Raw genomic sequence first — 16,973 nt, forward strand, 5'->3', positions numbered from 1 at the left:
GGGGCTGACAAAGGACTTAGGGGGTTTTGGGGAGCCCCACAGAGCTGGGACGTGACCCCTGACTTGCTGCGGTGTCAAAATGTTGCGTCCAGGGTGTTGGGTTCTGCTCCCCAGGAACAAGCGCCAGGAGCAGAGGAAACGGCCTCAAGTTGCACCAGGGGAGGTTGAGGTTGGATGTGGGGAACAGTTTCTTCCCCAAAGGGCTGTGGGGCATTGGAACAGGCTGCCCAGGGCAGTGCTGGAGTCACCAGCCCTGGAGGGGTTTAAAATACGCACAGATGAGGCTCTCAGGGACATGGGGCAGTGTCAGAGGTGGGTTATGGTTTGACTCGATTTTAAAGGTCTTTTCCAACCAAAATGAGTCTGTGATTTGACAATTCGGGGGATCAGGCGGTGACAAGGGGCACAGCCGTGTCACACACACACATCAATGTTTATTCCAGGACACCAGTTACAGCTCCACGCAGAGGCGTGTGCCTTTTGCTCCTGGTTATCAGGCAAAAATAGAGGCAAAACACCAGAGAAAAAACAACTCTCCTGCCAAAACCACAATTGGGCACTTCAAGAAAAAGCCCCCGCTGACCTGGTGACAACATCCTGCCATAAACACCACCAGACACACGTGTCCCCGTCCTGGGTAGCACTGGGGATCCCTCCCGGGTGCGACTGTCCGGGAAAGCAGCGATGGAGGGTCCTGCCAATGATGGAGCGGCACATTTGCCATTTTAATGTCCCCAAAGCCACTAAGGCTCCCCCTGGGACAAAGTGACCTAAGATCTCCCCCTCCTGGGGTCCCTCTGTGCCATGGGGACCCCTAGGGTGAGAGAAACACCGAGAAATCATTGACCAAAGCAGTCCCTGAGGTAGGAATCAACTCCGACTCCCCGAAAGGCAGCAAGAGCTTCAGCTTTGCTGGGGAATTGTCCCTGTGTCCCCCCAACAAGGCTCAGCTCTTCGGGTGGACCCCGGGATGAGGCGAGCACAGAGGGGAAAATGCTGTCAAAAGCCAGGAGGTGACACGCAAAGAGCAGCGGAGACGGTGAGAGGGGCCGAGCCCCCAGACACAGCAGCAAACGAGAATTACAACCAGGGAACTCGGCGTCTCACCCCAAAATGAGGAGGGGGCTGCAGCGAAAAACACCAAATCTCGGCGATTAGAGTTGCTGTGGGGGATTCACAGTACAGAGAAAAGCCATCGGGTCTCCCGCATGATGGGAAACGGTGGGACTGGGATGAAGAGCTTGGAAAATCCCTCCTGGAAAGGCAGTTTTTCAAGACGAGGGTCATGGTGACGCTGCGAGGGGTGATGGAGGAGCCTGGTGAGGAACACAGGCGCTCGTTGGCGTGTCTCAGCCAGGATTTCACAGCTAAGGTGGTAAATTCCGCCTGGCAGGTCCGTCCCAGCGGTGCTGGGGACCACCCACTCCTACTGGGAGCTCCAGAGCCTGGTAAGAAGTGGCAGCTGTCCCCACTGGGGGGTCTTTGGGGGGACACGAGTGTCCCTACCGTAAGGGTGGGTCCATCTGGCCAGTCCGGGATGGGTGGGAGGTGGGACGTGGTTACTAAGGCCCAGCCACGGGCCACCACGCAGGGTTCCTGACTCAATAGAAGTGTTTCCGACTCTGCTCCTGCCACTTGTTGTAGATGATGACGCCGATGACGATGGCAAAAACGATGGCAACAAGGGAGAAGAAGACGATTAAGAAGAGAGCCAGACCGCTCATGGGCTCCAGCGGCGCCTCCACTGGGAAAGAAAAACCAGCCCGTAAGCCCAGCGACCCCAAATCCAGCTGTGATTTGGTTTAACCACCCCCACAGACCCCCCTTTAGGCTCACACCACCTCAGGGTTTGGCTTCCCAAAGCTTTTTGCGTGGGGTTTAAGTTGTGAGACTTCAAATCGCACAAGAATGGTAAAATTTGGGTTGGAAGGGATCACCGAAGCTCATCCGGGCCATGAACAGGGACATCTTCACCAGCTCAGGTTGCTCAGAGCCCCGTCCAGCCTGGCCTGGGATGTCTCCAGGGATGGGGCATCCACCACCTCTGCGGGTGACATGGGACAGGGTTTTATCACCCTGATATGTCTCAGGTGGGGAAACAACGCCGTCCAGGTTCAAACCTCCAGCGGAGCAGCACAGCCCGTTTTGGTCATGGCACGAGGGAGATTCAGGTTGGACATGAGGAATAAAGATCTTTTACAAGCTGGCGGTTCCTACTCACTTCCCGGCAGCTTTAGGTTGTCCACGACGGGCAGATAAACCTCCCTGTCCCGCTTCTCCTCTTCCGGCGTCCGCTCCACCGTCAGCTGGTAAAGCTTCAGCGAAATGATGTCGTGGTTGTCTGCAAGCAGAGGAGAAACGTGGCCTGAGGTGGCAGCGATAAATACGACTCTGACCGGGGGATTTGAGCACCGTGGGGTGGGTTTTTTACTCCCAAGGGGGAAAAACTCACCTCCACAGGGCAGAAACTATGCCCCCAGCGCAGGGCCCTCTGCCAGCATGAACCATTAAGCTACTTAAAACTAAAATGCACCCACCCAGAGCGGGAAATCATCTGACTCGAAACTGAGACTAGAGAGAGAAAAGGAACTTTTGTTGGAGGCAACAATGGGCCCAGACACCGGCCGCCAATGCGCTTTTGTAGAGGCACAACTCGATTCGGGCTTAAAACCTGCCAAAAGTGGCACAGTGGGGTGGGATTAGGCCTCGTGGGACCTCAAGCAGCGCTGGGAGGGACACATTATGCTTTTGCTCTCTGAAAAACCACATTTATGTCGCTCCACATTGTCCCAGCGTTTCCAGGAACATGGGGCTGGTCCCTCCTTCGATAAAAGGTGGGTGATGGCTCTTGGGCTATGAAATCCAAAGCAAAATACACCCAAGAATTTTGCAGAGTCAGGAAGCAGGAATGAGCACCCTGGCTTGGTTGTTATGCCTGCGGCATTTGCAATGAAATTTCTTTCCAACGCTGCCCTCGGCGCTGACCCAGGCACCTCGGCTTGCAGCAGGAGAATAAAAGAGATTGTTTTCCAGTGCTCATTGTGTTTTTCCTCCTCCCGAGGCACATTTTTTGGAGAAAGACCCTCTGGCTGAGCCAGTGCAGCTGTGTTGTTGAGAAAGGGCAGTGGAGGTTGGGCCAGGGAGATCAAGGGAAGCGCTGCCTAAAAGTGATGGGGGAGCAATGTGCCCAGGCTGCGCTTTTGGCTTCTCAGGAGATAAAAAACAAGGCTCCTGTTCACTGGTCAGGGGTGTTTAAAGCATGGAGAGGTCCTCAGGTGCTTCTGGAGCCCCAGCAGGCATGAAGCCGCACCTCCAGATACTCAAAAATTGAATCATGCAATAATTTTGGTTGGAAAAGACCTTAAAAATCAAATCCAACTGTTACCCCAACCCATGTCCCTGAGAACCTCATCTCTGTTCAACCCTCCAGGGATGGTGACTCCAGCACTACCCTGGGCAGCCTGTTCCAATGCCCCACAGCCCTTTGGGGAAGAAACTGTTCCCCACATCCAACCTCAACCTCCCCTGGCACAACTTGAGGCCATTTCCTCTGCTCCTGGTGCTTGTTCCTGGGGAGCAGAGCTCGATCCCCCCTGGCTCCAAGCTCCTTTCAGGCAGTTCAGAGATCAAAAAGTCTCCCCTCAGCTCCTGTTCTCCAGTTGAACGCCCCAGGTCCCTCAGCTGCTCCCCACTGATTTGCACAGGAAACATTTGGGAAACAAGCTCCAGGACACCAGGGCGATACCTGACAGGTCTCCAGTGACAGAAGAAGTCCCAAAGTAGTAGCCACGGGGCAAGCGCACGCCCGGCACATCGATGCAGTCTCTCCACTCGTGCTTCCCGTCGATATCGATCAAAACCTACAATAAAAGCGGCTTATTCAGCCCCTGCCGCAGCCCTGCTGCCCACCCCGCCAGGCAGGACTCACCGTCAGCCTCCTCTTCACGTAGCGGATCACCAGGAAGGTGTCGTGGTTGAGGTTGCGCACCATGGCCGTGCAGCCCCCCAGCTCCGTTGGGCGCCCATCCCGGTCGTGATCGTAGGTGAGGGAACCGTTGTTCACCATGGCTGAGATGTAGGGGAAGACGCGCTGCGAGGGGGAAAAAGTTGGGGGTGAGTTTCTCCTCTCGTCCCGCCGGACACTGTGCGGCTCTACCGTGAACCCCGGCGCATCTCCGGGTCCTACAGACCCTGAATTCTTTCACCCCCCTAAAATCTGCCTTGAGAAGAAAACAGCATGATCCTGCTTCATCTCCCAGATACCCAGGCTGGAGGAGAGACTGTCCGTGCAGCCTCTCCCGGTTTGCACAGGGATTTTTGGGGTTTACACTGGGATTTCTGAGCGCACACTGGGATTGTCTCAGTGCACACTGGGATTTCTGGAGCTCACAGTGGGATTTTCTCAGCTCACACTGGGATTTCTAGACCTCACACTGGGATTTCCAAGCTCACGCTGGGATTTCTGGAGCTGGGAGGAGGGAATTCCTCGCCTGTGAGCCGAGGCAAAACCCAACAGCTCACGCGCGGGGAAGCGAGCAAGACCAAGTACCTGGTTTCCCGGGCTGTACCTCCTCTTCTGAGCCTGCCAGTCCGGGGTTATCGCAAAGCAAGAGAGAGCACAGAAGCAAAACGGTCACAGACCAGAGTTTAGTATTAACCTACAACCGGGAAACTTCCTCCCTGGAGAGCTCAGCACGCTAGCAGAGATGAAAGCAGAGCGGGGTTAAGGTGTTAGGTGCCAAAATCTAGGAAAACGGTGCTGGAAAACCACATCAAGCTTTGCCACATACGGCATTTCTCCTCGTCATGCAGCAGTTTGGTGACACTTGGGCCACGACTGCTCCCCAGGGACCCACAACTAACCCGTCCCTCTTCCCTTGAGAACAAGACGCTTCTTTTTGTTCTTTTACAGGCAAAAAAAAAGCAGCTGTGAATCCTCAGCAAGCAGTCGATCAGCGTTTCTCCATCTCTTCCCTTTCTTGATGGTCAACTACTGATTCTTTCTTTTAAATGAAACCCGTTGCGCAGCCCTTTGCCCCACAAAAGCAGAGCTAATCCCCCAGGAAGGTGGTGCCAAGCAGCTCAGAAAGGTTTTTACAAGCACAAAGTCCACCCCTGCGCCTTGAGGCTGCTTTGGGTGTTGGAACAAGAGCTGGTAGTTTACTCAGGGTTTGCTCGGCAGCTCCAAGGCCAGCGCACATCCCAACTGCGCCTTTTTGTCCCTTTCCCCTGGGGCAAAGGGGATCCTGTGGGTCAGTGGGGTTAGCACCAAGATTTTGGGGTAAAATGGCCTATTTTTTAGGGGAAAGCTCAAATTAAGAACGGGTCCATCTTTGTTTTGGAGTGGTGAAACCAATTTCAGCATCGGGGTGGGAAGGGCATGGTTTTAGCTGTCTCTGCACTTGCTCCTGCACAGAAACAAACACCAATAAACCCCAAACGACCAAGAGAGGCATCAGGGACACAAAGATCATTAAACAGGCACCTTTCAGGGAGGGAGAGTGTGGCCACAGTTTAGCCTCTGGCTGATGAGTTGCCACAAACAGCTCTGTGGCACGGGCAGGCAGCTCGGGTACCACTCTACTTGAGGTTTACAAAGACGATACTCATAGTAGAGCTTCAACTCAACCGCTACTCGCTGACACCCTCCAGAAAGAGCAAGAGCTTGTGACACCAACGTGGTGCCACTGGTTAGTTTGCTCCTGCCCTGAGAGCTTTTTCTCTGGGTAAATTAGATTGGAAATTTGGGATAACTTCTTTCCCAAAGGGCTGTGGGGCATTGGAACAGGCTGCCCAGGGCAGTGCTGGAGTCACCATCCCTGGAGGGTTGGACAGACGGACATGAGGTTCTCAGGGACACAGGGCAGTGCCAGGGGTGGGTTATGGGTGGACGATCCTGAGTGTCTCTTCCAACCAAAGCAATTCTCTGATTCTGTTTTATGATTCTAGACCTGACCACAAAACCAACCAGCAGCTTTCCACATCTCTGAAGAGTTATTAAAACCAACTATGTAGAGCGCGCTAGGGAAAGGCAGCGGAGAGGAAGCAGAGTAATATTTTGTGATTAAAGAGCTTGCAAAAAGGCAGCACTGCGATGATGAAGAGTCGTAGCCTTGGTGCTGCCCATGCCGTGCTCCGCGGGCAGCTGGTGAGCGGCACAGGCCCGTTTGTCCTTCCCAGCTCACCTCCTGCTGCTTCTCCTCGTTGGGGTAGGTGTCCACAAACACTCCCAGGCCCAGGAAGTTATCCTTGCTCCCAAAAACAGGTCCTAGGAGGAAGAACAAGCTCTGAATAAGGGTGGCAAAGTGTTTGCTACCCAAGGTTTTGTGTTGTTCTCTCATTGAGCGCACAGACCCTTCAGGCAGGGAGTCAGAGGAGCAGATTAAATCCTCTGTCCCAAGCTGGCCGAGGATCAAGTTTCCTCCACTAAGTGTATTTTTAAGGAGCCAACTCCTTAGTGGAATGGTCAAAAAGTTGCCCAGTGGAAAAAGGACCTGGGAGTGTTGGTGACAGCGGCTGAACATGAGCCAGCACATGCCCAGGTGGCCAAGAGGCCACTGGGGAGGCCAAACCTCGAATCCTGGGGGCAGTCTTGGACCCCTCACACCAAATAAGCCTTTGAAGTGCTGGAACGGGTCGAGAGAAGGGAACAGAGCCGGGGAAGGGGCTGGAGCACAATTTTACCCGGCTGCATGCGATCCTTGGTGTACCAGATGGCAAAACCATCCCCGTTCAGGTTTTTCTTGCCTTGCCCATGGATTTTAAAATGCACCTGCATCTCCCAGTCTCGGAGGTAACACGGCTGCAAGAGAAGGAGCGAGGATGTGAAATTAGGGTGTACCAGACCCGGCTGGCCTATATTTTGCATGCGAGCAACAATAATTAATCCCAAAGGACATCATTAAGCCAAGGGAATTGGTCATTACTCAAAGCTATAAAAAGCCAAAGAGCCAATTCTGATCTCACGCTTTTCCGAGGTAACAGTAACTCCAGCAAAATAACTCACACCCGGGAAAAGAAGAGCAAAAAGAGCCCGAGGAGCAGTGCCAGCTTCTTAATTGCTGATAAGCCAATTATTTCTTGAGCTACCAGCAAATTCCCTGTGCTAACAGGCACGTAACATAACGAGCTCGTGATGTGAAGCCGGCCGGTGGCTCTGCTTGGAAGCCACAACATTTTGTGGGAGCTCTAAACCCCAGCAAAAAAAAATAACATTTAAAAAAGAAAAAAACTTAAAAACCCTCAGTATTTTATCACAATAAAAATTGAGTATAACGGATCTCACAGGGTGTTTTCCAAACCACTGCAGATTGGGCTGGATCCTAGGGCACAAAAACCACATGGATTTCAACCCCAAATTAAAATTCAACAGGAATTATTAAGGTATTAACGAGACGTTCGTTGTCTGCAAAAGGCTCATGAGGGGCAGCATAACAGGGCACAGCACCATGTCCAGGTGTCACCTCACCAGCGCCGCTCGGAGCCATGGTCGCAGTAAAGGGGGTAGCGGGAGTCCCAAGAGACACCCCAAACTGCTCAATCTCGCCCCCCAGATTCACCCTGGGCGGAGACTCAGCAATTGCAGGAATCACTGCACCAAAGGCTGGGTGCTGAAGTGTCCCCCAGCTCCACTCAACCCCCCCGCAGCTCACCCCAATTCCCCCCCACCAACCTGGGCCCAGACCCTCCAACCTCCCCAGCCCAAACCCCCACTGTGTCCACACAACCCTCCCCGAAACCCCTGTACCTACTGGCCCAGACCCCCACACTCGCCCCCCATTTAGCCCAGAGCTGCCCAGTCGCCCCCCACCCCCTTCCTTAGGATCTCAAATCTCCTTCCCCAGGACCCCCAGTCCTGCACAAACACCCACACCTCAAATTCTCTCACTCATGACCCCCACCAAACCAGCCTCAAACTCCCCCAAACTCCTCATACCCACTGGCCCGGACCCCTGCACTCCCCCCATAACTCAAACCTCTACAGTTACCCTATCACCCCCCCCAAACCCCCTTCTCCAAGACCCCAGGCCCCCCTCAGCCCTGCCCAAACACCTGCACCCCAAACTCCCAGTCAGAACCCCCCCAAAACCCCAGCTCAGCCTCAAACCCCCTCAAATCACCCAAATCCCCCCAGGAACCCCTCATACCCACTGCCCTAGACTCCCACCCATTTGGCCCAGAGCTGCCCAGTCACCCTCCCCCCCAAACCCCTTTCCCCAGGACCCCAAACCCCCTTCCCCAGGACCTCCACACACCTCCCCAGTCTTGCCCATGCACCCACACCCTAAACTCTCGGATCTCAAACTCAGGACCCCCCCAAGCCCTCTGATCAGCCCCAATCTCCCAACACCCCAAACTTAACCTGAATTCCCCAAACCCCCCCACCCGATTTAAACCTGCTCCTCCACCCAGCCCATCCCCACAGGGGTCACCCCACGTCTCCAACCCCCCCTCAAACCCCCTCCCGGCGTCCCCCCACGGCGCCCCCGGGCTCACCACTCGGTTCCACACGGCTCCCTGCTTGCTCTGCAGGTCGGGGGTGAGCCGGATGTACTGGGTCATGACCATGGCGTTGCCCTGCAGGTCCCACAGCCCCGAGCTGGCCGAGCCCACACCTGCGGCCCACACACACCGGTCGGGACCGGGCCGCCGGTACCCTGCACCAGGCACCACCCGCCGCCCCTCTCCCGGCCCCACTCACCTTGGTAGGGCTTGGAGAGCGAGTGCTCCCGCTTGAGATGCTCCTCCGTCTGCTCGGCCCGCGGGCCGCCCAGCCCCATGGCCACGGCCAGCAGCGCCAGCCCGGCCCGCCACCGGCCCGCCGCCATCTTCCCTCCACCGCCCGCGCCAAGCCCCGCCCCACCCTCCCATTGGCTGTCCGCGCGGCATGCCGCATTCCGGTTGGTCGTAGGGCCTTGTCTGTCAACTGAGAGGCGGGGAGAGCGCGGGGGATGACGGGTAACGTAGTTCCAACTGCTTTAAAGGGTCCGCGGCGATATGTGGAGCGCAACGGATCTGCTGCGCCTGCAGACGGAGTCCTGACCTCAGGTCCTAGTGCCCCCCGCCAGGTCCTATTGTCCCGAGGTCCTAGTGTACCCCGCCCAGGTCCTAGTGTATCTCTTAGTGTCCCGAGATCCTAGCGTACGCCCCTCCCCGCCCCGGTCCTCCTCAGGTCCCAGTGCTCCCCTCGGATTCTGCGACCCTCCCCAGTTCCTAGTGCCCCTCGATCCCTCACTCATCCATCTTCCACCGGCGACACCCGCCACCAGACGGACACCCACCACAAAACCAACACCCCGTGCACCCCCCACCCCACCTCCGTCTCCCCAGGGGCGTCCCCTCGAGGCGACACCGGGCCCTCACCCCGATAGCACTCGCGGTCCCCACCCCATCACCGCCACGCTGACACGGTCCCTTTAAGACCGCGCGGCTCGCGGCGAGGCGCGGCGCGTGACGTCCCTCCCGTCCCCCGGGGCGGGGTGGGCGTGTCCCGCCCGGTGACGTCGCCGCGAGCGCGGCGGCCGCGAGACACCAACATGGCGCCGGGCGGCGGGAGGCGGCGCGGTGGCCCCGGCGGGGCCCGGGAGGGCGGCGGCATCGCGGGGGTCCCGGCGGCTCCTCCCCCGTTCCTGCCGCCGCTGCTGCTGCTGCTGGCGCTGCCCCGCGGGGCGGTCGCGGCGGGGGACACGGTGATCCTGGGGATGCGGCTGGAGGAGAGCACGAAACCGGCGCCGGGGGCTCCGGCCCGCGGGCCCATCCGTGTGACCGAAGGGAGCGAGGTGCTGCTGCGCCTCTACGGGCTGGGCCTGGGGCCGCACACCGGGCAACACGTCGCCTTCGCCGAGCTCCGGCCCGCCGCCAACGCTTCGGTTCCCAACGGCACCTGCCCCGAGCGCTCCCAGGACCTGCTGGTGCAAACGGGCCTGGCCGAGGCCCGCGACACCTCGGCCCTGCTGCGGGTCCACGTCCAGCCCCTGCGCAAGGACGAGCGCGCCAAGACCTACGTGCTGTGCTCCCAGCGCCGGCCCGGCCAGCCCTGGTTACCCCACGAAGGCGCCGACGGGACGCTGGTGGTGTTGGAGGAGAAGAAGTCGCTGCTGCCCCTTTGGCTGCAGGTGATTCTCATCGTTGGGTTGCTGGTGCTGTCAGGGATATTCAGCGGGCTCAACCTGGGCCTCATGGCGCTGGATCCCATGGAGCTGCGCATCGTGCAGAACTGCGGCACTGACAAGGAGAAGCGCTACGCCCGCAAGATCGAGCCCATCCGCCGCAAGGGGAATTATCTGCTGTGTTCGCTGCTGCTGGGGAACGTGCTGGTCAACACCACCCTCACCATTTTCCTCGACGACCTCATTGGCTCTGGGATCGGTGCCGTCGTCGCTTCGACCATCGGCATCGTGATCTTCGGGGAGATCGTGCCCCAGGCGCTCTGCTCCCGCCACGGCCTGGCCGTGGGGGCCAACACCATTGTGATCACCAAATTTTTTATGATGGTGACGTTCCCTCTCTCCTACCCCATCAGCAAACTCCTCGACTGCATCCTCGGCCAGGAGATCGGCACCGTTTACAACCGGGAGAAGCTGGTGGAGATGCTGAAGGTGACGGAACCCTACAACGACCTGGTGAGGGAAGAGCTCAACATGATCCAGGGAGCGCTGGAGCTCCGCACCAAGACGGTGGAGGACGTGATGACGCCGCTGGAGAACTGTTTCATGATAAAGAGCGACGCCATCCTGGACTTCAACACCATGTCGGAGATCATGGAGAGCGGCTACACCCGCATCCCCGTCTACGAGGAGGACCGCTCCAACATCATGGACATCCTCTACGTCAAGGACCTGGCTTTTGTCGACCCCGACGACTGCACCCCCCTCAAAACCATCACCAAGTTCTACAACCACCCCGTCCATGTTGTTTTCCATGACACTAAGCTCGACGCCATGCTGGAGGAGTTCAAAAAGGGTGAGGGGACGTTCGGGGGGTGCTACTGCCGCTTCGCCCGGGTGCTGCTTCTTCCCTGGGTGCTGCTGCTTCCCTGGGCTCTGCTGCCGCTTCCTTGGGTGCTGCTTCTTCCCCGGATGCTGCTTTCCCCCACTCTGAGGATGCCAGAAGCAAAACTCTGTAGAGTTTTTGCTCCCTGGGGCTGCCTGATGTCCCCACAGTTCAAGCAATTGCGAGCAGGAGGGGACCGGGGAGCTGGGGACACATTGTTGGGCACCAAATCGGCGCAGTTGCCCGTCCCCGGGGTTTGTAACGGGAGAACCTCGGTGTTACGGGCGGAGGAGGAATCAGCGCCAGCCTCCAGAAACACTTCGGGAATGTTTATTTGCTCCTTGTTTTTAATTATCGGCCTGGAGGCTGGTGAATTGCTGCTGGAAAGTTGTTTGTCTCCCTGGTTTGGGTTTGGTTCCCTCCTCAGGGCCTGTCCGGGCTGCGGGGATTGTTGTGGAACTGCCCTGATTAGCAAAACACCTTCCCAGCAAGTGTTTTTCCTCCGGTTCGTCTCCCGCCGGTTCCGGAGCCGCCGCAGGAGCGCACGGCCGCCCCCGTTCCCAAAAAACGGAGCCATGTTGCTGCCGGGGTTATACCGGCTGCTGGCACCAGCTTTCCCTCCGACGAAGCCTTATTAACGGATTTAAAGTGCGCTCGTTCCGGTTACAAAGCCACCCACGGCCTGTGTAGTGATTTATTTATCACTGGGTCAGGCCAGGTGATTCCTGGGCTGGTTTTGGGGTCCCTCTCTGAACCCTGTTGTTGTGGATGCGGCAGCGCCGCGAGGCTCTGCCCTCATCCCACCCATCGGGACCTGCGTTGAAAGCGGGAGACGCACCCAAAAAGAGGATAAAAAGGGGAAAAATTCAACAGGCTGTGCTTGTGATCATATTAATCGCAGCGCTTGACAGCCCAACTGATTCTCCGAGGTGTTGCAGACGCTGGCCTGGGGTGGCAGCTCCCGTGGGGACACCCAGCGCCTTGTCCCGACTGTCCCCTTCTCTCGATGTGAAGCTTTGAGTGGGGAATGACCACACAGGGAGCTCCCAGCCCCTCTGCTGAGCTCGAGGGGTTGCTCACCCCCCTGGTTTGGGGACTCCGGTGGCAAAGGGGGTCTCGGGGCAGTGCAGGAGGTGTCACTACCCTGGCAATGCCATGGCAGCCACGCTGTGCCCTTTGCTCTGGCAGGTCAGGCTCCCTGGGGTGTGTTTGTTTTGCTGCCGGCCGCTCCCCACCGACAGCAGCTTTGGCGGCTTGGCCTGGAGAGGAACCTCTGTCTGAGTCACCGGGTTGGTGAAGGAGCCACCGCGCCCCACCGAGGGGTCAGACGGGGGCGTGAGGGGTTTTCACAGTGATTTTAGGGGTGTTTTGCTTCTTTACACGTGGCCTTTCTGCCGCGGGGTTGTCTGAATGGTGTGGGCTTGGAGCTGGAGCACAAGTGTGATGGGAATGGCTGAGGGACCTGGGGGGTTCAGCTGGAGAACAGGAGCTGAGGGGAGACCTTCTGATCTCTGAACTGCCTGAAAGGAGCTTGGAGCCAGGGGGGTCGGGCTCTGCTCCCCAGGAACAAGCGCCAGGAGCAGAGGAAACGGCCTCAAGTTGTGCCAGGGGAGGTTGAGGTTGGATGTGGGGAACAGTTTCTTCCCCAAAGGGCTGTGGGACATTGGAACAGGCTGCCCAGGGCAGTGCTGGAGTCACCATCCCTGGAGGGTTGGACAGACGGACATGAGGCAGTGCCGGGGTGGGTTAACATTTGGACTCTATCATCTTGAGTGGCTCTTCCAACCAAAATGATTCAATGACATGGCACAGGCTGCTCCGGGGACACATCCCATCTCCTGTGACCACCCCCAAGCCAAACCCACGCCCCACGGTGACAAGGAGATGCCGTGACAAGGAGATGCTGTGAGCCTCCCAGGCGCCACTGTCACCGTCCTAATGACTGTCATTACACTGGGAATTAGCTCCCAGCCCAGGGGCTTGTTTAGATTTTCACTGGTTTATTGTTTCCTGCTCGGGGAGGGAAGGGCCAGTGACACATCCTGGGGTGCAGGAACCCACTGTTGAGGCTGGGGGTGCCCTGGGGGTGTCTCTCTTCATGCATCTGTGTGTCTGTCCACAGGGAAGTCCCATCTGGCCATCGTGCAGAAGGTGAACAACGAGGGGGAGGGCGATCCCTTCTACGAAGTGCTGGGGCTGGTGACACTGGAGGACGTCATCGAGGAGATCATCAAGTCGGAGATCCTGGACGAATCGGATAAATTCAGTAGGTCTATGGTTCGGCCCCTCTCCCCCCACCCATGGGTGTTGCTGGGGGTCCCGCTTGTCCCCACTGACACCCTGTTCCCCCCAGTTGACAACAGCAACCAGAACCGGGTGGGCAACCAGAAAAAGAAACGGGACTTCTCGGCCTTCAAGGACCCCGTCATCGAGAAGAAGGTCAAGATCTCCCCGCAGCTGCTGCTGGCCGCTCACCGCTTCCTCTCCACGGGTGAGATTTTGCGGGGGGAATGCCCCCCGATGGCTCTGGGCAGCCCTCAGTGCTGAGATGTGTCCCCCAGGGCTGGAGCTGCCTTTGCTGGGGACCTGGAGCTGGTTTTGGGGACTTTCTGCCCCAGGGAGATGGCAGCGTGGCCCAGCATCACCCCAAGGGATGGGGAGGGGACACAGTTATCAAGAGGGACAAGGACAACGACTCTGACCCTTTTTCCTCTCTCCCTTTCAGAGGTGACGCTCTTCACCCCGAACTTCATCTCGGAGAAGATCCTGTTGCGGCTCCTCAAATATTCTGACGTCATCCAGGAGCTGAAGTTTGATGAGGAGAACAAGAAATCCCCACGACACTTCCTATACTGCAAGAACAAAGCGGCCGACTACTTCATTCTCATCCTGCAGGTACCGGGGCGCAGGGGAGTCCCTTGGCCGCAATGTGGGGGTCTCACCCAGCCCAACCCCATGGGATGTGTTTTTCACACCATTTCTCCCTCACAGGGCAAGGTGGAGGTGGAGGCCGGCAAGGAATGTATGAAGTTTGAAGCGGGAGCGTTCTCCTACTACGGGGTGATGGCGCTTGGCCCCAATCCTGTGTCCGGTAAGCACCATGGTGGGCAGAGCCCCCCCACCCTGACTTGGAGATGCTGGAGGTTCTGAGGTCCTGCTGGTGCCTCCTGGGCGCTGTGTGGCTGGTGCTTGTCCTAGAATAAAATCACAGAATCGTTTTGATTGGAAAAGCCCCTTGAGCTCACCGAGTCCATCCATAACCCACCCCGGGCCCTGTCCCATGTCCTGAGCACCTCATGTCTGTCTGTCCAACCCTCCAGGGATGGTGACTTCACCACTGCCCTGAGCAGCACCCAAACAATGAATAGAGGCACCTGCCACCCCCACTCCTTCACCCAGAGGCTTCCCTTGACCTCTGTGTGCTGTGTTGTCCGTCTGTCTGACCCCAGCCCAGTCCCGGCGCCCATCTACAAATCCAAGGTCATTGTTTTCCTGGGTGACAGGTAAATGGCGCAGCTGTGTGACATGCCAAACCCCACTGTCACCACAGTGACCCCCCAGAGTGGGTGTCCCTCTATTAATGCAGCACCGGGTGTTTTGTCCCCCATGCTGGGCTGGTTACTCATCCTCTTGGTGTCACCTGGCCCTGCTCATGGTGACATTAGGATCCTCCACACCCCATAACTCCCTGATTTCTGCCACCAGATGGTGGTGGCTGTCCCCATGCTGGCAAAGAGGTGACACTCCCCACTGCTGCATGTGGTTCCTGTGTCACCCTGGCTTTCCGAGCACATCACCATGTCCCTGTAACCCCCACCGTGTCCCCAACCCCACACAAGGCAATTGATCCACCGGTTCGAGGAGCCACAGGGTCCTCGCACTGTCCCCTGTGGACTGGTGGTTCCATGACCGTGCTTGGTGACATTTTGGCAGGGAGCAAATCCTGGGGATGACACTGCTTGGCCCCAGGGCTGAGGTGGATGAGTGTCCCCTCACTCCTTGTCACCGCTGGTGTCACTGGAGCTACCAGGGCTCATCCTCTCGTGGCGCAAGACCCTCCTTGGGGCTGGGTGTCCCCGATGTGACTAACTGTCCCTCCTGTCCCCTCAGAGACCCGCTCCCCATCCCACGTCAGCAGCCTGAACCGCTCGGCCTCCCTCAGCTACCATGAACGCTCCGATTCCGTCTCATCCCCCGCCAGCGGCAGCAACAACCAGCTCAATGCTGGGACCGGTGCCCAGTACGTGGCCGATTTCAGCGTCCGTGCCCTCACCGACCTCCAGTTCGTCAAGGTGAGGGGGACGGGGACATCACACGGGGATGGGGACATCACCGGTGGGGTCTGTCACCACTCCTCACCCCCCGTTATTATTTTTCCCCGGCACAGATCACACGGCATGAATACCAGAACGGCCTGATGGCCTCTCGCATGGACAGTTGTCCCCAATCCCCCGACAGCAACGCCCCCAAACCAGACACCCCCGGTTTACCGGAGAAACCGGAACCTTCCGCCACTGCCGACGAGACCACCAGCCTCCTGAACGAGAGGAACTGCCTGGGCCGCCGGAGCAACCACAGCCCCCTGGAAAACTCCATCTGACCCCGGCCCCGCCGGCGCGCGCCGGGACTGGACATCGCCTGCCCCCTTGATTATTTTGGGACCCTTTTCCCCCGGTAAGGAACCACCTCGGCGTCTCCTCGGTTTCACCGGAGAAGCCCCCGGTTGAGCCAGAGGGAGGTGTGATAGGAAAAACAGAGCCGGGATTTGCTGCTGCTTTTTTTTTTTCCTCCAGACTTGGCTTATTATTGTTTTTTAATTAATTTAAACGGATTGCCGGTGGAGATGGCGCAATTTCTCCGCAGGCTGCCCCCGCCGCCGGCGCCCATTCAGCTCAGGGAGCTTCAGGCCTCGGACGCCGCTTCGAGAGCGGGGTGGCTGCGCCATGGCCCCCGCCAAGACGGGCATCCCGGCCCCCTCAACGGTGTTTTTGGGGTATGACGGTGATGTCTCGTCCTTCTCCCGGTGCGTGGGGGCGATGCTGCAACCCCTCCCCGTGACCGCTCCCCTTTCCTGCTGGCCCGGGGCACCGGGGGACGCGGCAGGTCTGAGGCCACGGGTATGGGCTTGGTGGCTCCGTGGTGACTCCGGTGCAAAACGGTGGCTGAAAGGACCCCCCCTGTTATCCCGGGAGGTCCCTGATCCGTCACCGTTGGTGTCACGGAGGATGGCAGGGATGGCCCCCCCACCCCAACGGTTCCGGTGCCTTCCCCCCCAGCACCGGTTGGGGCATCTCAGGGTACCGGGAGGGGGGAGATCGGTGATGGGGGGGGGCGCAGGATCCGGCTCTTTGGGGTGACACAAAGCTAGTGACCAAAGTTGTACAGGCAGGAGGGGGCCAGCGCCATGTGTGTGTCCCCCAGCATAGGGGGACCCCAACATCCCCCAGTGACCCCCTTGGGACAGGACGTGGGACCCCCGGTGAGCACCGGATGGACCCCCCTGGTCCCCAGAGCTTCACAGGAGGGGGTAGGAGAGACCACCCCTCAAAAAAAAAAGCACAAGTTCCCTGGGTGAACTCTGTAAGTTATTGGGAGAAGGTTAATTATTTTTATTAATCATGTGTCGACGATCAGGTCCTGGATCCTTCCGCGGGGAGATACTAGAGATAATAATAATAATAATAATGAATTATAATAATAAACCGAGACAAAAAAAAAATCCCTTTTTTTATTAAATCTTCCTCTATGCAACCCCCACCCCGGGAATTCCTATTTATTTTTAGCATCAGGTTTGATTTGTATATTTGGGGGACGCTGGGCTCAGAGGGCTGAGGGGGCCGGGTCTTCCCCCCCGGTTATGACCCCCACCCCCCTCCTCCTGCCGCCCCCCCCCCGGTTGTGAAACCAACTGTGGAATTTTATTCATTGGGTTTTAGGGGTTTTTTGCCAGTTGGGTAATAAAAATTCTATATCTGTATGTG

General features: G+C 57.8%; 2 protein-coding genes across 4 annotated transcripts; one reads left to right on the forward strand and one right to left on the reverse strand.

The window, feature by feature from the left end:
• Nucleotides 1–414: 414 nt before the first annotated feature.
• On the reverse strand, nt 415–8,835 carry LMAN2L (lectin, mannose binding 2 like). Of its 3 annotated transcripts, XM_065856620.2 has the most exons (9): nt 8,702–8,835; nt 8,497–8,615; nt 6,685–6,802; nt 6,186–6,268; nt 4,550–4,582; nt 3,929–4,090; nt 3,746–3,860; nt 2,222–2,341; nt 415–1,744 (listed from the first exon to the last, which is right to left on the reverse strand). In XM_065856620.2, the coding sequence occupies exons 1-9, from the start codon at nt 8,826–8,828 to the stop codon at nt 1,602–1,604; spliced, it is 1,020 nt and encodes a 339-aa protein (XP_065712692.1). In that variant the 5' UTR covers nt 8,829–8,835; the 3' UTR covers nt 415–1,601. The 3 variants fall into 3 exon arrangements, with proteins under 3 accessions (XP_065712692.1, XP_065712693.1, XP_071655544.1); XM_065856621.2 differs by lacking the exon at nt 4,550–4,582; XM_071799443.1 differs by lacking the exon at nt 8,497–8,615 and having other exon boundaries at nt 8,702–8,827.
• A 695-nt stretch (nt 8,836–9,530) lies between these two features.
• CNNM4 (cyclin and CBS domain divalent metal cation transport mediator 4) lies at nt 9,531–16,969 on the forward strand. Its single transcript, XM_065856618.2, has 7 exons — nt 9,531–10,962; nt 13,115–13,258; nt 13,346–13,483; nt 13,718–13,887; nt 13,984–14,083; nt 15,103–15,284; nt 15,380–16,969. The coding sequence occupies exons 1-7, from the start codon at nt 9,537–9,539 to the stop codon at nt 15,590–15,592; spliced, it is 2,373 nt and encodes a 790-aa protein (XP_065712690.1). The 5' UTR covers nt 9,531–9,536; the 3' UTR covers nt 15,593–16,969.
• Nucleotides 16,970–16,973: the final 4 nt, after the last annotated feature.

Source organism: Patagioenas fasciata, chromosome 26, assembly GCF_037038585.1.
Source record: "Patagioenas fasciata isolate bPatFas1 chromosome 26, bPatFas1.hap1, whole genome shotgun sequence".
NCBI lineage: Eukaryota > Metazoa > Chordata > Aves > Columbiformes > Columbidae > Patagioenas > Patagioenas fasciata.

Excerpts from the sequence above, each read along its gene's own strand:
- LMAN2L (XM_065856620.2), bottom strand. The coding sequence starts at position 8,828 with ATGGCGGCGGGCCGGTGGCGGGCCGGGCTGGCGCTGCTGGCCGTGGCC. Across the intron at positions 6,803-8,496 it reads GAGCCGTGTGGAACCGAGTG|CCGTGTTACCTCCGAGACTG; the intron begins GTGAGCCCGGGG and ends CTTCTCTTGCAG. Across the intron at positions 1,745-2,221 it reads CAACCTAAAGCTGCCGGGAA|TGGAGGCGCCGCTGGAGCCC; the intron begins GTGAGTAGGAAC and ends TTTCTTTCCCAG.
- CNNM4 (XM_065856618.2), top strand. The coding sequence starts at position 9,537 with ATGGCGCCGGGCGGCGGGAGGCGGCGCGGTGGCCCCGGCGGGGCCCGG. Across the intron at positions 13,888-13,983 it reads ACTTCATTCTCATCCTGCAG|GGCAAGGTGGAGGTGGAGGC; the intron begins GTACCGGGGCGC and ends TCTCCCTCACAG. Across the intron at positions 15,285-15,379 it reads CCGACCTCCAGTTCGTCAAG|ATCACACGGCATGAATACCA; the intron begins GTGAGGGGGACG and ends TCCCCGGCACAG.